The sequence below is a fragment of the Lygodium microphyllum genome, chromosome 8 (genome assembly GCF_053477565.2).
Source record: "Lygodium microphyllum isolate KBCC chromosome 8, Lygodium_microphyllum_v1.1.10, whole genome shotgun sequence".
Lineage (NCBI taxonomy): Eukaryota > Viridiplantae > Streptophyta > Polypodiopsida > Schizaeales > Lygodiaceae > Lygodium > Lygodium microphyllum.
Genome location: NC_141142.1, coordinates 143,976,843 through 144,004,800, shown reverse-complemented (window position 1 = coordinate 144,004,800; position 27,958 = coordinate 143,976,843). Strand labels below are relative to the sequence as shown.

The 27,958-nt window shown below is 43.0% G+C and overlaps 1 protein-coding gene across 1 annotated transcript; it reads left to right on the top strand.

The window, feature by feature from the left end:
- LOC148032961 (uncharacterized) lies at nucleotides 1-27,958 on the top strand. Its single transcript, XM_087683655.1, has 2 exons — nucleotides 1-307; nucleotides 27,374-27,958. Exons 1-2 carry the CDS (start codon nucleotides 104-106, stop codon nucleotides 27,515-27,517), a joined length of 348 nt encoding a protein of 115 aa, XP_087539781.1. The 5' UTR covers nucleotides 1-103; the 3' UTR covers nucleotides 27,518-27,958.

The window sequence follows — 27,958 nt, the reverse complement described above, 5'->3', positions numbered from 1 at the left end:
TTTTCTGCTAATCAAATCAACACATGTGAACCAACTGACTTGAAACTGCATATATATTTCTCTTGCATAGAACGGAGGGGTTGGATCAGCAAGAGGCGTCGCCATGGAGACGCTCTCCGTGTATAGAAGGCTTCTGAAATCAATCAAAGCAAACGTCACACAGGATGTGTCCAAATCATCCTTCAGAGACTATGTTGCAGAGGAATTTAGGAAGCATGGCAGCTCAGCAGACAAAACACTTGCAACTAAAAAGTTGCAGCTTGCTGCAGACTATGCAGTGCTTCTTCAAAGCATCCGTCACCACAAGGTACTGTTATTATACGGGTATTTGCATGTTTGTGCAACTAAAATGCATTTAAGGCACTGTCGCTATAAGGGTATTTGCATGTTTATGCAACTAAAATGCATATAGATTGCTCTGCTGCATGTAATGTGTTGCACAAGCTAACATGTTTTCAACTTGCCTTTATCCCTCTTGTTGACATGCTAAAATCATAAGGGATCCCCAAGGATGGACATGTCCATCGTTTCTTTTTTTCTTGGCAGTGGCCTGCGGCTCATCAATCACACACCCAGTCTCAAGCCATGCTGGATAGAGAGAAGGCTTACAATTACAAGAATGCATAACTGCTGATTGCTTAAGTTTGCCCAGTTAGACAAGCTTAATAGAGAGCAATCCACCTCCTGCATTTTGTGTCATACATCAGCCTTGCACAACCTCTACAGTTCTCTTATCAGCCTGTTGCACGGGTGCACAGTAGCTGCCTTATTTGTACTAAGCTTTTCATTTTAAAACTCCCATCAACTTATTTTTTAGTGTATAGGGGTGGTGGGTTGTCATGGCACCTAAACTTGTTTGAGTGCGCGCTGTTAAGTGCAATACCTCCCATGATGTCTGCCTTTTGAACTCTCTCCAATCAGGAAATGCAGTTCCGGCTGTTTTTAAGCTTTCAATAATGTAAAGATCTTGTCCTACAAAATTTTGTCCATGTTAGTAAAAATCTCCTCTGTTTCTCCTTGACATATTAGATATGATAATAGATTAGGCCTACCAGAGAGACAAGAGTGTATGGACAGTACAACTAACCAATGAATGCTCGTGGAAGAAAAGAAACAATCATGAACTCCATGGATCAACATGGAGTGGCAGGATTGCTGCCAACTATAAAATGAGCCAAACCAAGGGTGAAGGTTCAAAGGAGAGGGTGGAGAACAAGGGTGAGGGACACTCAGAGAGGTGATCCTGACTGTGTGGAGGTGGAGGAGTTGGAGACACGATGAACAGCAGGGTGGAGTGTGTCATACTTGAATGGATCCCGATCCTGCATTTGGGCGAACAGCCAGCAAACACTCAATATTTGACAAGCTTGGGGAGCAGCACGGCTGCCTTGGTGGTGCAAAGGCTGTAGAACAGCAGCATATAGTTGGAGACTGTGACACAGCTGATGATGTGGCTGCCTGCCGGACCTGTGTTTTCTGTGCAGGACAGCAGCAGATGACTCCTCAAACTTTTGGCAGCAGTGGTTGGAGACATGGCAGACATGCATGTTTTCCTGGGGCAGCAGTGGCATCAGCTGCCGCAACAATGTGGAGCAGAAAGGCTGCATTTTGAGCTTGGAGCACCTGCAGCAGAAGTTGCAGTGGTTGGAGATGTGACAGCTGGGGCAGCAATGCTTGGGACTGAGAGAACAGTGCGAGGTGCTGGAATAGTTGCCAAGGGCTCAGAGATCGCTTAGATCGGGGCCTTGGAGGTTCAGCTATTCACGAGGACATGAAATTTTGAGATGTTTTAATCTTGTTGATAACATTTGATGTGCAAGGTTGTTTAGCACATGTGATGCACATGGCAGTTATTTCATGGTAAGAGGTCAAGGACCTTGAGGGTGCAGTGAGTGTCAAAGGCAAAAGTTGTGATAAGTTATGCCAGCTGGGCTTTGGGGGTCAGTTGGTGTTAGTTTTGACCTTGGAATAGTTATTTAGGAAATAAAGTATCGGTGGTGACACTAGGGACTAATATTAATTAAGTAATTAATGTTAGTCTAAAGGTCAACAGAGGTTGGGGACCACTCTAGGTTGCAAATGGCTTAGCCAATTTGATTATGGATGGGCACATTTAATTTCGGGTAGGGTCAGAAGGGCTGAAATTAATTTTCAAGATTATTTAATTTTGAAAATTAATTAAATGGTTGGATAATGCTGAGAAATGGGTTTAGAAGATTGCCACTTGGCAAAAATGCCCATGCAAATTGAGAAAACGTTTTTGGGGGTTAGGTCTCAGCCATTGAGTTAGTTTACAGCTTGGAGGAGAGAGAGAGCTGTTGGTCCATTTTTTGATTAGAGAATAGCAATTTGCTGTAGAAGACAGCCATCTAGGGGCCTCAGTAGGCATGGAATATTAAGGAGACACCTTCCAGGGGCTGACAACAGCATTGTTGATCAAATGACAGCATTTTGGAGGTACTTGACAGTAGATGATTGCATTAAATGTAGGCTGGGTTAGACAACATGAAGATTTTAGGAATTTCTTTCAAAGAAAATTGGATTTCTCTCTCATCTTGGCTTTCTCTCTCCTTCTTCAATCAATTCTCAAAAGATCTTAGTATTTCTCAGCCATTCTCAATAGATCTTAGTGTGATTTGGTGGACAGCAGGAGGATTTTTGCCTGTAAACCCTAAATTTTGGCAAAAGTTAGGATTTAACAGCCATCTTGGGACTTGTGCCTATAAGATAAGGCATCGTACATTGAAATCATCACTTACAATTTGATGTATTGATAAGGATTTCAAATGCCAGATCATCCATTGTAAATTGGAGCAGCATTTGGCTAGTTGGTGGTTCCATTTGTGCAAGTCTTGGGTAAAAATCAAGGGGCAATTGGTGCAAATTGGTTTTGTTGATTGTTTGTACAGGAAGGGGCTTTTGAATTAGCCAAGGAGATCAGAGAATCTTGGCTTGTAATTAATCCATTGGCAATTGAAGTTAAAGAAATACTAAAAGAGGCGTTAGTTTTGGAGCCAATAGGATCTATTGTCTAAGATTTTTAAGATAATGTATGCATTTCAATTTATGTTCCATTATTAATTGCTATAATTAAGTGCTTGATCAAGTTTTACAACCCTATCCTAAAAGGAAGACTGGTTTTTGTGGGAGTGCACAATAGAAGATAAGCATAGAGAGAGAGAGAGAGAGAGAGAGAGAGAGAGAGAGAGAGAGAGAGAGAGAGGAAGCAGAAGATAAAGGAAGAATACTGGAGACCGAAGAAGAATGCTGATACAAATGATTCTTTCCATCATTCTATTAAAGGTTACAGAAGCATTGATAAGACCAAATGGTAGCACAAGAAGCTCATACAAGTCAAAAGTTGTCGTGAATGTTGTTTTATGAATATCTTGAGAAGCAATCCTTATCTGATGGTAGCCACCCTTCAAGTCAATCTGGCTGAATACTTTGGATCCAATCTATCCAAGATATCATCAATTCTCGGAATGGCAAACCTATTTCAAATTGTAATTTTGTGGAGGGCCGTGTAGTCCACACACATGTGCCAAGATTCATCTTGCTTCTACACTAAGAGGATTGGAGAGTAAAAAGATGAGGAACTAGGTCTTATTAGACTCTTCTCTAAGAGCTCATTCACTTGCTTAATAATCTCCTTTTGTTGTGTTGGACTCACATGATAGGGTGGCCTATTTGGAGATGAGCTCCTAGGAATGAGATCAATGTGATGATCTTTTGGTCTCTCTAGTGGTAACTCGTTAGGTAAAGTGTTTGCAAAATAATCTTTATACTCCTTTAAGAAACTCATTCGGTCCTCGTTCATGTTTGAGATTGACTCCTTGGTTCTAGACTCTTTGTTAGAATCTTTGACAAAAATTAAGTATGAGGAAATAGACTTTTTCGTTGCTTTACAAATTTGTACATGGGATAAGATGGGAATAGAGTTTCCTTTCACTCCCACATCAAAAGATACATTTTTACCCTAAAGGGAATCTAATTTTGATTCCAATCAATGACTGGATCTATTCTTCTATGCCTAGGTATTCCTAAGACAACATCACAATGACTAAGATCTTCCATGACAAACTCTCATGACTTACATAATCTCCTATCTCAATTCGTAGTTTCCCAAGAATGAGAGTAACTTCGGAGTTCATTTTTTGAAAAGTAGCACGTGACATTTTGCTTTAACAATGAGAGGATGGATATAATGATATGTAGCCCTTGTATAAAAATGAATAAGAATAGGCTGATTAGCAATCTCACCCCAAGCCATAAAAAGCTTCATTTTCTCTAACAGAGTTTCGTCCTGCTGCAAGGATTCCTTGCTTTCTCATCTCCATATTGGAAGGAACTTTATTAAGAGATGTAAATTAAAGAGAAATACTTGCAAACCTATTAATATATGTTTCAACATTGTCTCCATGGCTTTGCTTCAACTCATTCCATTCTTGTTGCTTATCGGCTTCAAAGGACAAAGGCAGAAACTTCTTATTGAACATCTCCTTCAACTCTTTCCAAGACTTGGGTTTCTTCCCCTCTTGAACAACTTTGAGCCACCAATTTAAAACAACATTCTTTAGATGCATTTTAACCAGCCTAATTTTTAATTTTTCTGTATAATCTTCACCACTAAAAGCAGGATCAAGTTGTCTAATGAAGACACATCTTTTTGAGAATCTCTCTTACTGTAAACTTGATGCTCTTCTCTCTAGGCTTGAAGTCTCTAGCATCATTTTGCTTTGCTAAAAGTATCTTTGGAGATTTAACTACCATGGAAATAGCCGGTTCTTTGACTTTCTCCTTGCCCTTCTCCATGGAGGGATTCTTGGGACAAGAGGTAGCTTGCGCATGATGAGACTTTGAAGTCACCGCTGCTAGATCCTTGAATGATAGGTGATATGTTACCTTTCATAGGCTTAGTTGCATCAATAACATTAATACCTTTCAAGAATGTGAGAATGACAATACTTTGAACTTAACCAACTCGATCAATTATATCACCATGAAAATTAAAAGAGAGAGAGAGAGAGAGAGAGAGAGAGAGAGAGAGAGAGAGAGGAGTTGACACCATGTTGAGAGAGAAACTGGTCCCTCTCTCTTTACATGAAACAAAACCATGGGCACCAAGTGCGTGAATTATATACAAAAGGGTTGGTTTGCTGTAATTTTGAAAATTAGGCTTTTGTGTCATGAGGACATGAAATGTCGAGATGCGTTAATCTTATTGATAACATTTGATTAAGTTATTAATCAAATGTGTAGAGTTGTTTAGCACATGTGATGCACATGGTAGTTATTTCATGGTAATAGGTCAAGGACCTTGAGGGTGTAGTGGGTGTCAACGGCAAAAGTTGTGATAAGTCATGCGAGTTAGGCTTTGGGGGTTAGTTGGTGTCAAAATTCAGCACTTGAAATTTGTATAATTGTCAGGGAATTCAGATGTTAGCCCATTCTTTGTTATTTGGGGTAGTGTTTGGTCAGTTGGTGGTTCCATTTGTGCAAATCTTGGGTGAAAAATCAAGGGGCAATTGGCAGAGATTGTTTATTGATTGTAGCTACAGCCAAAGAGCTTTTGGAACAGCAAAGGAGATTGTGAATCTCAGCTTGTATTCCTTACATTAGTAATCAAGTTAAAGAAATATTGAAAGGGGCGCTAGTTTTAGGGCTGATAGGGTGTTCAATGTCTGAGATTATTAAGGTAATTTATGCATTTTAAGTTATGTATATTTGTTGATTGTTGTAATTAAGTGCTTAATGATGAAATTAGCACCCTTTCCAAGAAGGAAGACTGGTTGCAAGGTTCCATTGCTGGGATACCATCAATTTTCTCGAATTGGTGGGCCCGAGGTGCTTGATTGAAGGTTATAAGCTTTGCTCTAGTGCTGAAATTGTATTCAGCTGAGCATTACAGCAAGAATGTCTTCAAATAGTGAGATGGGATCAAGCAAGGATTATGCCTCTCAATTTGAAAATTTACAAAGTGTTTGGGAAAATGCAATGCCTGATCTTGGACAAGGCACGGAGCATGGGCAGCACGTTGAGAATAAGGGAATGGGACAAGAGGTGGGTCGTAGGTCTCTTGAAGTTGATGACTAGCAAGAGAGAAATTTAATGATCAGTGTAAAGATTTGTTGAGGATGACAGCTGAAATGTTAATGCAATTGGCAAATGATCCTCATTTCATGCACTTTTGAACCCCTTAAAGGAGGGCAGGCCTAATGTATCTGGGTATGGTTGATAATATGCATAACCCCATGTACATGTTGGCATGATGCTGGGGCACAAAGTGGCAAGTTTGGCAATGCATATATGCAGCCCACTCAAAATGGATCATGCATAGTCATCTAAAGTTACATTATTTGTGCGGTCAAGTTAGGAGCTTTTAATAAAAGGAAGTCGGTGGATAGATCATGCTAAATGAATCATTGACATGCCAATGGGCTAAATAAATAACTATAAAAGTTAAGTGAAGAGGTCATTCTCAACCGCCATGGCTTCTTTCAATGAGATTCTGAAGGTAATACCACTGTAGTCGCCTCCTTCCGTTTGGTCCTATGGAGTCATACTTAGGCTTGCACTTATACATAGGTTTATCCTTTATACTTTTCTTTCTCAAAGAGACACATATTTATTCAATCAAAATTTCAAGAGGAATGTAGTATTTGAAGAGTATAGAAGGACAATTTGGAATCCATGGTATTAATGCTGGTCTTGCAAATGCTTTGTATAGTGTTGGTCATGAAGAAAAATACAGCTAGTAATGCGTGCAACGTATTGGAAAATGTATCTTGGTATGGCTGGTAGGATGCAAATTCCCATGCACAGTCGCATTGCAATGGTCCAAAGTATGCAAAAAAGAATGTTTCCTAATGCATCTAGTGCTCCACATGAGGGGCTAGTCAATTGGATGCAATGTTGCATATTAGTTAAATTGAAATTGCAACAATGTGAAAGTATAAAGCATCACAATGCGTAAGGGAAAGAAAGGCCTACAACGTAGTGGAGGTCTTGAGGCAAGTAAAGTTAGAGGTAAAGTTCGTATGCTTCTTGGTGAAGTTTCAACATTGTTTCACCAATAGATGTAAAGTGGATGGAAGAGGATGACTTGGCAAACCATCCTCAATTGTTGTAGCTTTATCGAGATGCTTCTCAGTTAGAGCCGACATCAGTTTGGGCTCAATTAGGTTTAACAGAGCAGGGGTCCAGAGCATTGCTTGATGCTCAAGGGGTAGGTAGCACTTCCACTCCTCTAGTTGTGAACAACTCTCGTATGTAGTGGATCTCGGATGTATTCAGCATACATCCAAGGTACTGTGCTGACAGTATGTCTGCCACGGGGTCACTACATAGTGTACTAGTCATTGTGAGATGTATGGAGATAAGTATAAGTTTCACTTGGTTGCTGAAACAATACTTTTGCATCAGTTTATGATCAGTTTTGCCTAAGTTTGAGAAAAAAATGTTGATAAGTTTTAGCTTAGTTTTTGATTAGTTTGAGGACCATTTATGGTCACTTTTGGGATCAGTTTTGCATTAGTTTTTGTAATTCGTTTGTGATCAGTTTGGGGTCACATTTGCAACAATTTGTGATCAGTTCTTAGATCAGCAAGTGATCAGTTTGTGATCAGATTATGTTCACTTTTCAATGGTTTATAGCTGGTTCCATGGACAACAACATGTTAGTAAATGCTAGTGATAGTTTTAGCCATGGTTTATACTGAAAATATGCTTTGCTATCGAAGTTAGAACAATCGAGAAAGATGAGTTATGGATGTATCCAATGAGTTTCTAGCGACAGTTCTAGATTGATTTTCAGTTTTATGTTATGTATATGCTGGCTGGAAATTTTCAACAGATTTGAGGCATGTAGCATGGTTGGATAACAATACGCAATGTTGTGACTGTGATGCCTTATGGAATTTCAGTGCAATATGCTTTTCCCTTGGTACAATGCAATGTAATTGAGGACGATTGCAGGATTTCAAGGGGGAGGTTTGTAACAAAGATGTGAAATTTTGAGATGCTTTAATCTTGCTAATAACATTTGATTAAGTTATAAATCAAATGTGCAAGGTTGTTTAGTACAAGTGATACACATGGCAGTTATTTCATGGTAACAGGCCAAGGACCCTGAGGATGCAATGGTTGTCAAAGGTTAAAGTTGTGATAAGTTATGCCAGCTGGGCTTTGGAAATCAGTTGGTGTTAGTTTTGATCTTGGGACAGTTATTTGGCAAATAAAGTGTCAATGGTGGCACTAGGGATTAGCATTAATTAATTAATTAATATCAGTCTAAGGGTCAATAGAGGTTGGGAACCACTCCAGGCTACAAATGGCCCAACCAATTTAATTATGGATTGACACATTTAATTTTTGGTAGGGTTAAAAGGGTTGAAATTGATTTTCAGGATTATTTAAATTGGAAAATTAGTTAAATGGTTGGATAATGCTAAAAAAGGGTTTAGAAGGTTGCTACTTGGCAAAAATGCCCATGCAAAATGAGAAAACGTTTTTGGGGATTGCGTCTCAGCCATTCAGTTAGTATATAGCTTGGGGGAGAGAGAGCTACTGGTTCATTTTTTGATTAGAGAACAACGAGTACTTTGCTTTTGATGTATTTGGCAGTGCAATTGAGGACGATTGCAAGGATTTCAAGGGAGAGGGTTGTCATGAGGACATGTATTTTTGAAACCTCATTTAACATGTGGATTAATATTTAATCACATGGTTAAGTAACTGTTGCACATGTGAGGTGTAACCAAGGTTAGAGTAAATTTACGAACGCGGGACCCGACGAAATCATGGAATGTCAAAGGCAAAAGTTGCTAAAAGTTATACCACACAGGTATTTGGTGGTATCTGGTGCCAGTTAATGGCCTAGATCATTCATTTGGCCAGAAGTGTTAGTTTTGGTGACATTAGAGAAGTGGTGTTTAATGGTACCTAATCCTAATCTGATGGTCAAAGATAGCATAGAGATACTCGGGAATGGAAGTTGCCTAGTCAATTTAATAATTGGCCAGTTAGATTATTTTTTAGGGCACCAAAATTATTATTAGACTAGTTTTCAGTATTTAAAGATTGAAAATTAATATTTAATTATGGATAATGCTGAAAAAACCATTTGGAAAGGCTGCCACTGTGAGAGTGCGCAACGGAAGAGGAAATACGAACACGGAGGGAGAGAGAGAGAGAGAAAGCAGAAAATAAGGAAGAGAAATCTGCACTGACTGAAATGAATGCTGAATACACTGAAATGGACTGATTAGTCCCTGCACGCAGCCCACAGCGTTAGTGAAGGCACCAGATCAGGCTGATGACGATGGCAGCACCACCACGGGGGAGAAGGAGTGTTGGAATTTGCAAGAAGACAAAAATGATCAAGTGGGGAGGGGGGCTGCCTATAAATAGGCAAAGGGCAAACCCTAACCCTAACCCTAAAATGGGCGCAAACCCTAAAAATGCCCTAAAATGGGCGCCCCACAACAGTGACTAAAAAGTGGCCCGGCAGCCAGTGGCTGCCCACTAAAAGAGGCCAAAAAGAAATACACATCCTAAGACAGCCAGTCGAGAGTGACTAGCCTCCGCCATCATAACACATGACAGACATGTCAGAGCTCCTAATGTCCTCGTCTGACTCAGACTGAGGCTCACAGGCAGGAGATGACAAGGCATGACAAACATGACTGCTAACACCCCCTCTCAGATCCTGGATGTGGCTGAAGGCCAAGGGAGAAACGGATCCTGGGGTGGCAAGAGGAATGCCAATGTCGATGAAGTTCGTCGATGTAGACTGCCCGCTGAAGGAGCTCCTCACGATCCTGGGAATCCCCCTCTAAAACACTAGGGGCCAGGGGATCCACAGCCGCATCACCGAGATCGTCCCCCTCGGAAAGGGATGGGGGGTACGAGGGAACCACCAGAGGAGAGGGTGGGGGATGGGAAGGAACCTGTGGAATAGAAGGTGCACAAGCGGGAACGGGTGTAGCAATAGACTGCCTCGGAGGACCCTGCATCAAAGAAGGGGAATGGAGCCTGTAAAGCCCGCTCTCCTGCCAATCTGTAGATAAGACAGCTCCTGTAAGAGAATCCTCAATAACAACGGCATGCTCGGTGAAGATCACTCGTGTGCCAAGCCTCGTAAGACCATAAACTGAGAGGAGGGGAAGGCCCAAATCCGGAACATGTAGGGCCTGTGAAAAGGAGCTCGAAGGTCGGTCGGTAAACAAAGGCAATGTGCCAACACCACTAATAGGCACCGATAAAATGTCACCAACAGTGATTGAACCCTCTGATGGATGGAGATCCTGTAACAAATCACCTCGGGGAGTCATATGACTCCAAGCACCACTGTCCACTAACCAAGGCTGCGCAGAAGACACTGCAGCCACGGAAGAAGGATCCTCCTCCAAAGCATGGATATGAAGGAACACTGACTCATGGGTAACAGCGGGTGTAGAGGTAGAAGGCTCCGATGTAGATCCACCCTTCGCTCCCGGACGAAGGTGAGGGTACTTCTTCCAACATTTCTCCTCGGGATGTGTCCCTTTCCCACAGTGTGGGCACTTCAGTCTCTCTGAATCTGAGTCAGAGCCTGAAGAACTGTCCTTCTTCTTAGCCTTTGACTTCGTCTTCTTCTTCTGTCCTCCCGAACCTGCAACAAAGGCTCTAGTGGAGTCGGATCCACTAGCACTGACCTCTCTGAGTTGCTCGTCATGCTCCAAGACAAGCGGGGATAGCTCCTCCCATAGAAGCTTCTCACGGGTCCTCGATGTAAGTAGGCTGGTGTAGAAGACATCAAACCGAGGCGATGGCAGCTGAGTCAAAGGAATCATAGCCATGTCTTCAGAAGATATCGTCTGACCGAGGGATGCAAGCTCATCCCTCATATCCTGTAATCTGTTGATGTGGTCCTTCATGGAAGGACTGTCATCAATAGCGAGCATCCGCAACTTCTTTTCAAGAGATATCCGGTGGGCAAACGTCTTCTGTTGATAGAGAGACGCGAGCTTTCTCCACACGTCTGCTGCAGTCTTCAACTTGTGAACATGAACAAGGACAGAATCCTGCAAACTCAGAAAGAGGAAAGATCTGGCTCTAGAATTAAGCCGATCCCATAAGGCTGCACGATCCATAGATGTCCCATCTGCGGGATCCACCTTAGGCCGGGGAATAGGAACAGAAACAAGCTCCCAAAGATCGAAGGAGTCCAAGATACACTCCACCTTGCAGGACGATAGAGAAAAGTTGGAGCCATCCAACCGGTCCTCTTTGGGCAGCTGAGGAAGTACAGGTACCTGTACAGGGGGTACCAAAGGCTGCATCGTCGGCCCACTGGAAGAGGATCGCCGAGATACATGAATAGAAGGGGGACGGGAACGAGGAATAGACTCCGTAGGACGATCCTCGCGATAGAAATCACGCCTCCGTTCAGATGAATGTCGAGACAAAAGCTCATCATCTGAGTCATCAAAACCTGTAGATTGATGATAAGACATCTTCTAAATCTGCAAAACACCAAAGAAAACTGTGCCAATGCCGAAGAATGACCACCAGAAGGGTCACCAACCACCAGAAGAACCACCAAACTCCAGGAAATCAGGTCGCCTATCACCAGGAGGTGAAAACGCAGCTGTGTAGGGCACAAAATCCAGAGGGAAAGTTGCCAGGCACCAAAACGCAGCCAAGAAGAGAAGCGCCAGCTGGAGAGAAGCCGCCAGGAGGGAAAACGACCACCTTGGATGCAAAACGCAGCCTGTAGTGGAGTCGCCCAGCTGAAGAGAAGGCCGCCCAGCTGAAAAGGCAAGGAGACAAGGCTGGTTGATGACGTGGCAGCCTATGGAAGCGGCTGATGCAGCAAACGCAAAAAATTCAGACCACCTATGCAGCAAACGCAAATATTTAGACCACCTGGAGGGGCCGCCTGGCTGTTGGAGAGAAGGGGGGCAGCAACAGATGATAGGTGTGGTCTCTCTCCAGTCGATGAAGACCTCCGTGCTCTCAGTTTGGCGATGATACCATGTGAGAGTGCGCAACGGAAGAGGAAATACGAACACGGAGGGAGAGAGAGAGAGAAAGCAGAAAATAAGGAAGAGAAATCTGCAGTGACTGAAATGAATGCTGAATACACTGAAATGGACTGATCAGTCCCTGCATGTAGCCCACAGCGTCAGTGAGGGCACCAGATCAGGCTGATGACGATGGCAGCACCACCACGGGGGAGGAGTGTCGGAATCTGCAAGAAGACAAAAATGATCATGTGGGGAGGGGGGCTGCCTATAAATAGGCAAAGGGCAAACCCTAACCCTAACCCTAAAATGGACGCAAACCCTAAAAATGCCCTAAAATGGGCGCCCCACAACAGTGACCAAAAAGTGGCCCGGCAGCCAGTGGCTGCCCACTAAAAGAGGCCAAAAACAAATACACATCCTAAGACAGCCAGTCGAGAGTGACTAGCCTCTGCCATCATAACACATGACAGACATGTCAGAGCTCCTAATGTCCTCGTCTGACTCAGACTGAGGCTCACAGGCAGGAGATGACAAGGCATGATAAACATGACTGCTAACAGCCACTTGTCAAAAATGCCCATGCAAGACTGGAAAACGTCTTTGGAGGCTGGAGAGAGGAATTTTGTGTATTCAGCCTGCAAGAGAGAGAGAGGAGATTCTATTGGTTTGATTTTCAGCCATTGGAGGATCTTTTGAGGCAGCCAAGGGCAGGAGAAGACCGATCAACAGCAGATGACAGCATTTATAGGTTGTTGAGACATGGCAGCAGCAGTAAATGAGTGATTTTCTCCAGTTCTTTGCATCTACAAGCTATTGAGGCAGGGCAACAGCAGTAAATGACATTTTCTTTAGTTCTTCGCGAAGAAAGTCTGAATTTTCTTTCTCCTTAGCATTCTCTCTCATCTCCGAGTCTTTCTACAACCTTGCTCCAAAGATTGCAGCATTGAGATTACCAGAGGCTGAGAAATTTCAGATTTCTTTGCTATAAACCCTAATTTGCGGAAGAAATTAGGGTTTACTAGTAGCCTCGGGAAGCATGCAAGAAATTGGAAGCTCCAAGACTTGAATTCAATAGGGTTGAAGCTATTTTTAGCCTATTCAAGTGGAGGGGCCATCAAATGAATTTTCTTTCTCCTTTGCATTCTCTCTTATCTCCTAGCCTTTTTACAGCCTTGCTCCAAAGATTGCTGCATTGAGATCACCAGAGGCAGAGAAATTTCAGATTTCTTTGCTGTAATCCTAATTTGCAGCAGAAATTCGGGTTTAGTAGTAGCCTCGAGAAGCGTGCCAGAAATTGGAAGCTCCAAGACTTGTATTCAACAAGGCTGAAGTTGTTTTTAGCCTATTGAAGTGGAGGGACCAGCAAATAATTGAGTTTGGGGCATTTTCCATCTCCATCAAAGCGGGTGAAGGCTAATTAAGTGCCCGAATCATGGGGAAAAATAGATTGAAGACTTGTTGGTCACTTTCGACAATAAGGGTAGTTTGGTTTGCGAAGGAGATCGGGAGAATCCCATTGTAAATCAACTTCTTCTTTTATAAAGCTAAAGAATTACCGAAAGGGATGTCAGTTTTGGGGCCAATCGGATGTGCATTGTCCAAGATCAATAGGTAAATTTGTATTTTCAGATTTGCATTAATTGTTTGCTGTTGTAATTAAGTTGTAATCAGGGATTTACCACCCATCCACGGAAGGAAGGTTGGTTTCAAGAGCACTTTGCTTATCCACATGTAGCGCTGTGGTTCTAGATTGAGGAAAACCAATCTTTGTCAACATGCGGCGAAGCCAAACTATTTCCATAGCTATAGAGCATAATGCATGATACTTTGCCTCTGTAGAAGAAAGGGCCATAGTAGCTTGCTTCTTGCTGCTCCACTTGATAACTCTTGAGCCAAGGAAGAAGACATAACCTGTAGTGAACTGTTGTGAATCCACATCACTTGCCTAGTCAGAATCACTTTAACTAGAGAGAGTAACCCCCTCTCCATACATGATCCTGTAGGATGGAGTCCCTTGTAAATAACAAAGAACGTGCAAGGTCGCTCTCCAATGCTCCTGAGTGGAAGTTTCACGAAAGAAGATAACAATACCGCAATAAAAGAAGCATTCGGTCGAGTATGAATAAGCCAGATGAGGGAGTCAACAAGACACCTAGGAGCTCCAGCTCTGCCAAAAGCTTAGACTCTGGAGTTGTTAGAATTTACCGATTCTATGGGTAGCACCCAATGTAATTTGTGTGGTGTGGACACTTATTAAAGTGTCAATGTAAGGTGTGTACACTAGTGTCTTAGAAACTTTAAGTAGTGACACTAGGCTCTAGAGTAAAATAAACCTAACTCTAGTTAGTTGGTGGAAGGCTGGTTAGGTCAACCCTTGACCTAAACATAAGTTGTACGTTCACACATCATTCATTCTAGCAAGTACACTCTTCTTTTTTTTGCTTCAGCTCACTCTCTTGCTGTCATTCTCTCTCCTCTCTCTCTCCATAGCTGGCTGCCATTTTCCAACATTTGGTATCATAGCAGCTCGTACATGCGGATTCCGTTCAGCCACCATCAGCCGGTGCCATCGTGCCCAAGGTCCTACTGCTGCCAGCTTGGTTCTCAACTCAAGGAAGAGTTTTCAGCTGCTGTGAGGTGCTGCTGAAGTGGAGGAGGAGCTGTAGCTGAGCCATCTCTTGTCTACTCCAGATCTGTCCAATTCAGCCATCAGCTCCAAATCTGTCCATTTGCTCCAGATCTATCCAGCTACAGATCTGCTGTTTTCAGCCTGCGCGCAGCCCTACACGCAGTCCAATGCGCAGTCCCATGCAGCCTTGCATGTAGCCCGATGAGCTGCTGTTTTGGAACAGCTGTTGCTGTTTTCAGCTCTACCGCCATTTTCTCAGCTCTACCCGCCATTTTCTCAGTCCTGCCCGCCAATTTCTGCAAACCCTAAAAAGTGCAGAAACCCTAATTTTCAGATTTGGGGTTTTCTCAAAATTTCTGGAATTTCCACTCTATTTCAGCCATCTCTTCTCGAATCTCAGCTCGTCCTGCCCAAAAATTTGGAGCTTTTGCTAATTTTTCCTCCCGGAGTTTGAAGAATTGATAACCAATTCGTAGAAATTTCTCAATTTCTTGGACATTCTCACAAAAAATTTGGGGCTTTTGCCCGATTGGAGGCCGTTTGCGCAAATTGTTACCAAACTCATAGACATTGCGTAATTTCTTCCACTTTGGCTCAAGAAAATTTGGGGCTTTTCAGTTTTTTGGATTTGGCATGCATCACAAGGCAGATTTCAGCTGCTGTTCATTGCTGACACGCATCCCAAGGCAACATTTCTGCAGAAATTCCAGTTGTAAGGTACAAATTTCTTCAATTTCTTTGAAAATTTAGAAAGAAATTTGGGGCTTTTGCTCGACACGCACTCCAAGGCAAGCAACAAGCAGCACAATATTTAATTGCTGTTACAGTTAGATTGGGTAGAGAATTTTGGAAAAATTCAGAAAATTTTGGTAAGAATCAACATTAAGTTGCTATATTTTGTACTTTTGTGGGCACACATTTTGAGGCCGGTGTGGTACAGCAGTATAGTGCTGTAATTTACTGGCTGAGTGCTGATTTGGGTGGCATTGTGCACACTTTGGCATTTGAGTGATAGTTTGGTAGTTGTTTCAGTGGGGGATTTTGGTACTCTGAGGAGTATACTCTATACTTTAGTATCGAAGTATTTGGTTGCAGATTTTTGTCTATCATTGATAGCATGGCACGTTAGGGGAATAATGATCAGAGCAACATCCTTGGTGTCCTCACTCAGGAGGACAAACTTGATGGCTCAAACTACCCACTGTGGAGTTTTATGGTCCGTAACCTTCTTGTGGCGAAGGACTTGTGGGACTATGTTACAGGTGATTTGCAACGATCAGAAGGTCTTGCACCTCAGACACCTCAGCGTAACGCTCGAGGACAGGTTACTAGTGCTGGTGGTGGAGGTATTGGTGTTGCTACTGCTACTGCCCCTCCTCTCCCTTCTATGGAGGATCAGAGGAAATGGGACTCAAAAGATGCACAAGCACCTTCTTTGATTGCCTTGTCAGTAAAAAGGGCAATTATTCCACACATTCAGTCTTGTAAGACCTCAAAATCAGCATGGGATGTACTTGAGGGTATGTCTGCAGTACGCAATGAGGCCAAGATATCCTATCCGCAGAGAGTTGGCCAATGTGACCATGGATGAAGGTGATAGCATGACAGAGCACCTTACTCACATACAGGATTTGCGTGAGCAGCTACTCAATGTTGATGAGGTCATTTAGGATGCTGAATTGGTAAATATCACACTGAACTCTCTTCTAGAGTCATCTTGGTTTTCACATCTCTTTGATGTTGTCTTTGGGGGGGGGGGTAGGAGCCCCTTACATTTGTGGAGTTGGAAGGCCTCTTGGTGCAAGAGGAATAGACTCGGAAGAATGTGGCATTGCGTTCAGGTGATGTGGCTATGCTTTCCAAGTTCAAAGGCAAAGGAAAAGTCAAGCAAAATGTAAAAAATCAGCAAAAGGGTGATGTTGGAAAGCCATCAAATAAGGTTGTCCAAGACACAGAAAAGACTAAAAAGAAGGGGAAATGCCATTATTGCAGGAAGCCCGGTCACTATATCGATGAATGCAGAAAGAGATTGGCCAAAGAGAAGTAAAAGAACTTCGGTTTGGCTGTCCAAGAAACATCAGCCAGCAAATCTACTGATGATGATACTTCAGCTAACTTTGTAGGGGAGGACTATGCATTTCTCACATGCAGTTATGATTCTTCAATGGCTGATTTAGCATTTAATGCTGCTGAAACGCAGCAAACATGGTATTTTGATAGTGGGGCGTCAAAGCACATCACTTCCAGGAAGTGTTTGTTTACCTCTTTGCATTCAGCCCTTCTGGAAAGTGTGTTACATGTGCAAACAACAGCAGTTATGATGTATGTGGCATTGGGATAGTCACTATTACTGTTGCAGATAGTTGCGATTTCATTTTTCTAGATGTCTTGTTTGTACGTGGCATTACAAAGAACTTGTTGTCTATCTCTACTTTTAATAAGGATGGCTTTCAGGTCATCTTTGAGGATGACAAATGCATTGTTAGAGATAGAGAGATGGATTATGCACTTAGGCTGTCCGACACCCTGCATAAGGGTCTATTTTTGTTGGATACATATGACAGACAGTCTCATGATGCTTTAGCAGTCACTACTCTTTCGTCCGCTATGCAAAATGCAGAGCCATGGCATGCTCGCTATGGTCACATGAGCTTTGGGAGTTTGATGACCCTTCAGAGGTGTCATATGGTAGATGCATAGTGACAGGAAACGGCCGGAACGGCCCCCCGGCACGCGGAATCGCCATCCCCGGAATGTATCCGTCATGGACCGCGTTTCCAAATGATGGAACATTCCCTGTCCCGTTTCAGACAGGGAACGCAGCAGGGAACGCGTTCCCTGCTGCGTTCCCTGTCTGAAACGGGACAGGGAACGCCACGTGGCAAAACTTACCTGCGCCCGGTCGCGTCCTGCTCCCGCCTGCATCTTACTCCTGCCTGCATCCTGCCCCCAGCCACCTTCATTCTCTTCCTTCTTCTTCTTCCTTCTCTTCCCTCTCTTCCTTCTTCTTCTTTCTCTTCTTTCTTCTCCCACCTCCAACCTCTTCCTTCTTCTTTCTCTTCTTTCTCTTTCTTCTCTTCCTTCTCTAGGTTTGGCGTTCCCGTTCCTACTTACTTCATGAATTTTGATTTTTTAAATGTTGTTTCCGTTCCCACGTCCCCGTTCCCTAGGTTTGGCGTTCCCGTCCCCGTTCCCCGTTCCTGTTCCCCGTTTCATGTTTCTATGGGTAGATGCATTGCCTCCAGTGGAGACTCCACCTCCTCGTGCATGTGAGAGATGTATTTTGGGCAAGATGCATAGGTTTGCCTTCAAAAAGAATGGTGCAGTGCGTGCTGTCCGAAAAATGCAGCTTATTCACTTTGATGTTTGTGGTCCCATGAGGACATGTGCACTTGGAGGTTATCAATACTTTGTTACATTTATTGATGACTACTCTCAGTATACATGGGTGTATGGGCTAAAGGCAAAATCCGATGTGTTCATGCATTTCAAACATCTTATTGCAAAGCTTGAAGCTGAAACTGACATAAAAGTGCAGACACTTCACATAGATAGAGAGAGGGAGTACATGTCTCGTGCTTTTGAGACATATTTGCTTGATCATGGCATTACGCATCAAGCCACTGTTAGAATGACTCCTCAACAAAATGGTGTCGTTGAAAGGAAGGATCGGACTTTTATGGAGATAACTTGTTGTATGCTAAAAAGCAAGGGGCTACCTCATAAATTTTGGCCAGAAGGCCTTCAGTGTGCAAATTATGTGTTGAATCGTGCACCCACCAAGGCACTGAAGACGATCACACCATTCCAAGCTTGGCACGGCAAGAAATCCAAAGTAGACTACTTTCAGGTGTTTGGTTGCATAGCCTATGCACATGTTTCGAAAGAGCTTAGTGAGAAGCTTGATGACAAGGCTGTAAAATGCACATTTTCAGATATTTGCAAGGTACTCAGTCACATGCATTATTATTTCCTAGGGGGGGAGACTTGCACTTACAGGCTTACAGTGATTCAGATTGGGCTGGTGATGCAGTCACTAGGCAGTCTACTAGTGGACATTGTTTCTTTCTGGGCCGTTCATGCATGTCATGGCTAAGCAAGAAACAACCTACAGTGGCTACCTCGTCTTGTGAGGCTGAGTACAGGGCAGCCTTCACCGCAACAGTGGAATGTGTATGGTTGCGCAATTGTTTGCTGATCTACATTTACCATTGAAGGGTCCTACACCCATTCTTTTTGATAGTCAGAGTGCTATTGCAGTAGCACGAAATCTTGTGTTTCATGCTTGCATGAAACACATAGAGGTGCATTACCATTATGTCAGAGAGAGATGTTATGCAGGAGTGATTAGCTTGATGCATGTACCCACACAGAAAAATGTTGCAGACATTTTCACCAAGGCACTACCACGCGTGAAGTTTGAGGCTTTTCGAAAGTCCTTAAACTTGTCACCCTTTGGTGGTTGATCAACCTTGTACTTCATCACCTTAGCACTGTAGGGGGGTGTTAGAATCTGCCGATTCTATGGGCAGCGCCCAATGTAATTTGTGTTGTGTGGACACCTATTAAAGTGTCAATGTAAGGTGTGTACACCTAGTGTCTTAGAAACTTAAAGTAGTGACACTAGGCTCTAGAGTAAAATAAACCTAACTCTAGTTAGTTGGTGGAAGGTTGGTTAGGCCAACCCTTGACCTAAACATAAGTTGTACCTTCACTCATAATTCATTCTAGCAAGTACACTCTTTTTTTTTTTGCTTCAGCTCACTCTCTTGCTATCATTGTCTCTCCTCTCTCTCTCTCCATAGCTAGCTGCCATTTTCCAACAGGAGTCTGGGTCCATGGGGCAAGAAATAGGCTGACAATCGGTCATACCAAACTTTGAGAGAAGCTCGATAGCTAGCTGCCATTTTCCAACAGGAGTCTGGGTCCATGGGGTAAGAAATAGGCTGACAATCGGTCATACCAAACTTCGAGAGAAGCTCGAAAATGTACGTGTGTTGCGAAATAAAAATGCCCTATGCCATCTGATAGATCTCCAAGCCAAGGAAGAAATATAGGATCCCAAGATCCGTCATGTCAAACTCCTATCACAAAATCTCCAGAGTACGATTAACCTTATGAGTAGAGCTCCTTGTAGTGATAAGATCATTCACGTAGAAGACGAGCAAAACACACGTCATCCTCAACCTTGAAGTATAGGTTGGAATCATGAGCTGATCGGTGGAAGCCACTTTGGAGAAAGAAGTGATTGATCCGCTGTTACCAAGCATGAGGAGCTTGCTTTAGGTCATAGAGGGCCTTCTCAATGTGTAGATATAATGCTCCTTTCCTTGAATAAGAAAACTTTATGTCCATCTGAACTGATAAACAGGCCAGTGGATTGTGGGAAACCCTTCATTCTTCATCTGCAATTTGTGTTTTGCATTTAGGGTTTGCAGCCCCAAAAAGGGCCGCCATCCTAGATTGACTCTGCCTATTTATAGGCCACTCTCTCACTCATTCTACATGGCTGATTCATTCAATCTATCACCGCTTCTCTCCAACCTCTCCACTGCCCTCACACCCCTTCAGGAGGACATTGTGGTTCGTGGTTCATGGCTGTCTTCTTCATCTTCCTTGTGCTACGGCACCCTTGTTTCTTTACATCACATTCACTCCATGATTCAGATCTTTGTCATTCCATTCATTAGAGTTTCTTCTCTTCTCTTCTCCATGTTTGCCGAGTTCACTCCATGTTCCTCTCCGCAAACCCTACTGTCTCGCTGGTACATCATCTTTTGACATGGTATCAGAGTTGGATCTGCTCAAATAACGGCAAAGATCCTCCACTCCAGTGATGGTAAAGACTGGTGGCAGGTTCGCCATCCACTTCTCTTCTTCTTCCATTGCATCTTGTTTTTGCAGGTTTCATGTGTTTTCAGCTTGCTGCCCACACCCCTTTCGTGGAGGACATCGCAGTCTCAGTTGTCCCTTTCTGTCATCTACAGTTTGGCGCCTGTTTCCAGCCTTCCACCCACAGTTTGCAGCTGTTTACAACAGAGCGACTGTTGCTGATTACTCTCCATTCAGAAAACAATCTCATTTTTGCAGATTTCAAGTATTTCAACTTGCTGCCCACACCCTACACGTGGAGGACATCGCAGTCCAAGCTGGCCATTGCTGTTCATAACAGTCCGGTGCCTGTTTCCAGCCTACCACACACTATTTGGAGCTGATTTCAGCATATTGATTGCTACTGCTGGTTTTGCTTTCGTTTTTAGTCTTTCTCTCTCCTGCAGCCTGCGTTTTTAGTCTTTCTCTATCCTCACTTGCGTTTTTCTATTGGCTGCAACCTCTTACTGCTGGTAGCATCCTCCTCCCACTGGCAGCTCACTTCCAGCCCTTCCACTACTCTCCTAGCCCTTGAGGCGGACATTGTAGTTCATGGTTTGTGGCTGATCTATTCCTTCTTTAGCAACAAGGCACATTGGTATCCATGGCTTCTTTACCAATAGATGACTAGACTATTGGGTGCTCCTACTGTGGCATCACCGGACATACCACCGATGCTTGCCGACTTTGACCTTTGCTCCTCACCCCCCCGGAGTATATGCGTCTTCTACCAGGCACTCCTTGGGCCACCTCTCCTTTCTAGGCCATAGAGATTGTTTTGCATCGGCTATTAGAGTACTATGCTCAAGGCAATAAGACGCATCCGATGCGCACTAAGTCCTTTCGAGCACATGGAGGATCGATTGGCTCTAGGACCTTCTGGAGATTGTCGCAATGCTAGTGGCAATCTTCTCCCGCCTATTTTCGGGTACAGTGGCTACCACGGCCGGTGATTCTACAGTCCACTCCATTGAGAGACAGTGATTGTTTGATACCATCTCCTTGTCAGTTCGCTCCTTCGAGAGACAGTGGTTGCTGGACTCCTTCCTGTTCTTCGACTTCTTGGTTCGCTCCTTTGAGAAGCGGCGACTGTTGCCCACTCATTGCTCAGCCAAAGCCCCACCCTTCACCCTTGCCTACTCAGGTTCAAGAGGCCACCTCTAGGAGTTCTTCATTACCCCAGATACATTTTTTAATACGATCGACGGCACTTCCTTCATCCTCTGACATTTCAGAGTACGTGATCCATGAGTGTTTGGATTTCCTATCTACCTTAGAGAGGGATTCAGAGGGGGATGATCTTTCTTTGCCCTCGGAGGGGGCATCTACATGTACTGCAACTTCAGAGGGGACTCTTATTCCTCTTCTTTCAAAGGGGGTTCCCACCTATTGCTCCATCGTCCTTCGTACACCTTGGTGGAGGCCTTTTACCTTCTACTTCTACCCTTGGATGGAGTGGCTTCCTTCTAGCGGTCATCTCACGTATTGATACCCAGGAACTCGAGGATCTACCCAGATCGGGGCCTTGGAGGTTCAGTTGTGACTTGGTGACGATGCCTTCGAATTCCTTCTTGCATGGATGCACGGAGTTATTGGCTTCTCTCTCGAGGTTGAGTTTCAGGTTCTCCAATTCACTTTGTCTACTGTTCTTTACTGCAGGTTCCCTTTGGTTCCCTTTCAGGTGGAAATCTTGGATCTCAGGGATCCTTTACACCTTCCTCCTCTTCTTCTTGCCCTGGTCACTTGGTCAGCATGGAGCCAACTCTTGAGGTCGAGTACAGGCATATTCTTATGGTTCTCGGCACCACACAAAGTCCGACATTCCTTCTATGCATTGCATGTTTTCATCATCTTTGTACTAGGGTGCTTGGGCAAGTGAATAATTTCTCCACGAGGGACATTGTCCAAGTGGCACCTGCTGCATGAGCATTCTTTAGCATGTAGCATTTCATCTCCACTTCACTTTTCTCTTCTTTCCCTTTTTGGGCCTAAGAGGGGGTGTTGAGAAACCTTTCACCCTTCACCCGTAGGTCGCATTTTTGTGTTTTTGCATTTTGCGTTTAGGGTTTGCAGCCCCAAAAAGGGGCACCATCCTAGACTGACTTTGCCTATTTATAGGCCACTCTCTCACTTACTCTACACGGCTGATTCATTCAGTCCATCACCTCTTCTCTTCAACCTCTCCACTCCCCTTATACCCCTTCAAGAGGACATTGTGGTTCGTGGTTAGTGGCTGTCTTCTTCATCTTCCTTGTGCTACGATACCCTTGTTCCCTTATATCACATTCTCTCCATGATTCAGGTCTTCATCATTCCATTCATCAGAGTTTCTTCTCTTCTCTTCTCCATGTTTGCCGAGTTCACTCCATGTTCCTCCCTGCAAACCGTACTGTCTTGCTAGTATGCCATCTTTTGACAGGCTGCAAGAGCCAAAATAAGGTGAAAAATAGACATCCGAGTTGTAGGTGCAAAAAGTCTCAAAATAGTCTAAAGTTGCACTCTGAGCAAAACCCTTGGCTACAAGTGTAGCTTTGTGCTTGTCCAAGGAGCCATTCGTAAGGTACTTGGTTTTATAGACCCACTTCACACCTATCACCTTCTGCTTTGGGAACGTGGAACCAATTTTTAAGTCAGATTATACTCTATAGAATTGAGCTCCTCTTGTATGGCGTGACGCCAAATATCTTGTATAAGAGCCTCCTCAACAATAGTAGACTCACTAGCATGAAGAATCTGTGACGTGAGAGCATAGTTGATACAAAGTGAACTATTTTGTTGGGTGTGTAAGTGAGCTGATCTGTGTGGAAGTGTAGGAGAAGTAGGAAAGTGAGAAACATCTGAATCTTCCGTGAGCTATTTGCTCCAACGAGGAATCCGAATAGGCTCATCCTGCTGCGAGGAAGACTAAGTAGCCTTTGGTATCTGCAATGCGCATGTCTATAAGAGGGACTCCCTCTTACCAAGGGAAGGTAATCCTTTGCCCCTCTTCGACGGCGGATCAACCCTAGATAACTCCGGAGGGGAGGCTGAAGGGATGGAAGTATACGACGAAAAAATAGTAGTTGCATTTGTCAAAGGTGGTAGGAAAGCTAGAGTAGAGGGTGGAGAAGAAGGAGTTGAAGACGAAGAAGGGGTGCTAAGAGGCAACTTGGAAGGAAGGAGAGGAATTGAGGGTGGGGGAGTGTTAGTTGATGATGAAGAATCACTTGGAATAGAACCATCGATAGGATTCTCGGAGGCGGAAGCCTTGTCGAAGATCACATCCATGCTCATCATAAGCTTGTGTGTCTTTGGATCGTTAAGTTGATAGCCTTTCGTGGTAGTGATATAGCCATGAAGACGAGCTTTCTAGACTTTGAGTCAAGCTTTGTCTTCCTTTTCTTCTTGTCCACATGGACAAATGCATCACATCCAAAAATGCGGAACGCTTTCAACCAAAGAAAGCCTCATAGGGAGCCATGTCTTGTAAAGCAAAAGTCGGAGAATGGTTGCGGATGTGAACCGTAGTAGCCACTGCCTCACCCCAAAGGGAATGAGGAAGACCTTGATGCTCCACAGGCCATGAAACTAGCCTTTATTCTTGGATAGGGTGGCAAAACGTAACTAAGCACTTATTACAACAATTAATAAATCCATAAAACTGAAATGCACACTTTACCATACAATCTTGGACATTGGACAGTTTATTGCCACCAAATTGGCGCCCTTTGTGGTATTTCTTTAACTTTTATTGCAAATGGGTGGAGTATAAGAGAGATCCTCTGATCTCCTCTGCTAATCCAAGTGCCTCTTGGTGTCAAAATTGACCAATAAGTCTTCAAACCAATTTGTCCCTTGGTTTGCTTGGGGATTGGCCTTTACTCTACTTTTTGAATGACAAATTCAGCTCCAAATGTGATATTAGTTGGTTGGCCTTTTGAATCTTCTTGAAATTTCTCAATTTTAGTTGTTGGAATTCTAGTCTTAGGCCCTTAATTCTAAGCACACATCCCAAGGTGGTTCTCAAACCCTAATTTTTATTGTAAATTAGGGTTTACAACAAAGATTGATTGAAATGTCTTTTTGTAATGACTCAAATTGCCGAAAAATACTGAGATAATTTAAGAGATGACTTGAGGATGAGAGAGAATGCTGTAGAGAGAAATTTTAGAGTTTCATCACGAGAAATGTTGAAAAATTGTTGTTGCTCCCTGTTGAAACAACCATGTAAGCTAACACCTACAGCTTAGGACCACTAGAAAGACTGCTGCCCCCTCTTGTATGTTGTCACCTGTACTAGAAGGACCTTGGGCTGTTGTCACCTGGTCTTGGAGGACTTCAAATTTTTGTCACTTGTTGTAGGACTGGTCCATGGTCGCTGCAAATCACATGAGTAGTATCTCCTTGCTCTCTAACAGTCTCCTTCTCTCTCACAATAGTTGGAATAGACTCCACTAGCCCCTAAAAACGTTTTTCCCACTTGCATGGCCAAGTTTTGCTAAGTGACAGTCTTCTAATTCTATTTTTCAGCATTAATTTTCAAATGGTTACTTTTGAAATGAATTTAATAATTATTATAGTGCTCAAAATTATTTTCACCAGCCAATAATTAAATTGGCTAGGTCAATTTGTCTTCCAAGTATCCTTGAGTAGTTATTAGCCGTTAGACTGGCATTAATTAATTAATTAATACCTAGTCTCTAATGTCGCCACTGACATTTTTGGTCGATAAATTGAACTAGGCATAAATCTAACACTGAGTATCACCTAGTACTTGTCAGGATTAACTTCTTACAACTTTTGCCTTTGACTCATTGCATCCTCGGGGTCCTTGGCTTGTTACTATGAAGTAATTGCCATGTGCATGACATGTGCTTAAACAACCTTACACATTTGATTAATAACTTAATCAAATGTTATCAGCAAGATTAAAGCATCTTAAAATTTCACGTCCCCATGACAAACCTTCCCCTTGAAATCCTTGCAATCGTCCTCGATTGTAGTGCATTGTGCCAAAGGAAAAGCATACTACATTGGAATTTCCATAAGGCATCACCATCACAACATTTGCTATTGTTGTCTAACCATGCCACATGCCCCAAACCTTGTTGAAAATGTCCAGCCAGCATTAGCATGGCATAAATTCGAAAAATAGTCTAGAATCATTGCTAGAAACCCATTGGATGCATCCCCTACTCATGTTTCTCAATTGTTCTAGCTTTAGAACCACAGTAAAGCATATTCTCAGCATAAACCATGGCTGAAACTATTAATGGCATTTACTAACATGCTACTGTCCATGGGACCAGCTGTAAACCATTGAAAACCGAGCATAATCGTAAACTGGTCATCTGCTGATCTGAGAATTGATCACAAACAATGTGATCTCAAATTGATCACAAACTCATTGCAAAAACTGATCAACAATTGATGCAAAAACTGATGCAAAACTGATCCCAAAAGTGACCATACACGGTTCTCAAACTCCTAAAAAACTGAGTTGAAATTGATCAGAATTTTGATTTCAAAATTGAGGCAAAAGCTCATACCACCTGATCCACCATAGCATGGAAACTAGTGCCACCACCAAAGTAACCTGGCTGCCCCATAATTGCATGCATGCCCTGCTTTTCAAAAAGCATTGGATTGGCACTTCCAAGTTGGCCTTGCATATGCATCAATTGCCCCATTGGCATCATTTGCTTATGCTCACTACCCACATTTGGAACATCATCCTATTGTATTGGCTCTTCCTTCAGTGCATCTTGCATATTGCGATAGTTAGATTCTTAGTGGAAAAAAGTGTTGTGGAGGACTAAGGTTTTGGCTGCTTTCATATCAGATGCTTCCTTTGGGGTTTATTTGATGTGCTTGTTGCTAGGTTTGGGTACAAGGGAGGGAGGTAGTAAGTTCGGGGCTGCATTGTCATCCTTTGTGTGCAGAAGTTAGAGAGAAGATCTTTGAAGCTTTGCCTTGAGTATGATCCAGATCACAGGGTCAAGGTCTTATTATTACGTAGAGGAGGACAGTACCCAAGCATTCTACTACGTCTCAAATAGCTGTTGATCTTTAATATATAGTGTGCCAATTAAGTCTAGAATGTGATTGTTGGTGGAAAAAGCTCTGATGGACTTAAAAAGGTTTGGTTCATGTTAGCAGCTTGTGGAGGAATTTGATATGCTTGTTGCTGTTCAGATATCTTTGGATATTTGACACAAACTTCTTGGCCAGGCATTTTTCAAAGTTCCAAAAGTTTGCTCCAAATTTGGGTGGGTATTAGGGCCTTGTATTCCCACGTCTCCTAAAGCTTAGGAAGACCTTGAGAGACATCGGACAAGAATAAACCATGTTGATCTTTGCATTATCCTCAATAAACTTGGGATTTAGGACTAGTGTACAACAAGCATTCTTTTAATAATCTGAATTCCAGAAGTTTTACTCACTGCTGTAACTGTCAACTGTAACATATCCCTAGTCTAAATTTGCCTTTCAAATATGTGAAGTTTTGCTCATATTTGCATGGATAATATGTTTTAATGGCCTTCAAGACATCTATGTTAGTGTCAAAATGGTTTGCATACATGCCTTGTAGAGTATCTTTGATAAATATGGGGGATACTTGTGCTGAGGAATAAAAGCTGTAACAGAAAAACTGAGGGCTAGCATTCGACTAAGTCATTATTGTGCTGAAAGGAAGCTAAATATGAATTAGTGTACAACTAATGAAAGTTAATCCTGTTGGTGTTGATTTCGTGTGGAGGAAAGGGAAGTTGCAAAAGGATGGCATCCCATTGTATGTGTTGTACAGAGGAGTAAAAATCAGTGGACAAATGTGCATTTAATGATGTGATGTCTTATGTGCAGCTCTATTGGACTGATGCAGGAACTCTTGTTCTCCTATAACATAGCTGTAGATAGAAGTGCTGAGCAGAAGGAGCGTATGAGGAATACAGCTGAGAGAGTTGGTCTGACTCTTCCAGAGTTGGAGTATGGGAACTTTGAGGAAAGTCTATCATCCCGAGCTTGAGTTGAGTGGTGTAAAATCTTTTGTTTCACATTGCTAGGATAAATGTCATCAATGTGGAGAATCAGAGCCTGTACTGATGTCCATTCTTGCAAGTAAATGGGGTGAGAAAGGTGGCCCTGGACCTGTTTCTTTTGAATGTTCCTGGTTGTAAAGGACCTCTATGTGAGATCATTACTGACATGGAATGCATGTTCAGAACAACATATATACATTTCGGCATTGGCATTGTTTGATATGGAGCGTGGCAGTCAGGTGCAAAGTTTCATGTCGGGATAAGTATCCCTGGCAAAATACTATTCCCCCTGATTGGAATGCTTTTATTTTACCAATAAATTCGTCATTAATTGGTGATCAAATATTTTGGATTTCCTAAAAGCTCTATAAAATATTTGGACCCTATGTTCTCAGGGTTTCTTCTCTGACAGGCAGGTCGACCCCTTT

Coding starts and splice junctions, on each gene's coding strand:
- LOC148032961 (XM_087683655.1), top strand. CDS start 104: ATGGAGACGCTCTCCGTGTATAGAAGGCTTCTGAAATCAATCAAAGCA. Junction 308..27,373: donor AAAGCATCCGTCACCACAAG/GTACTGTTATTA, acceptor GGACTGATGCAG/GAACTCTTGTTCTCCTATAA.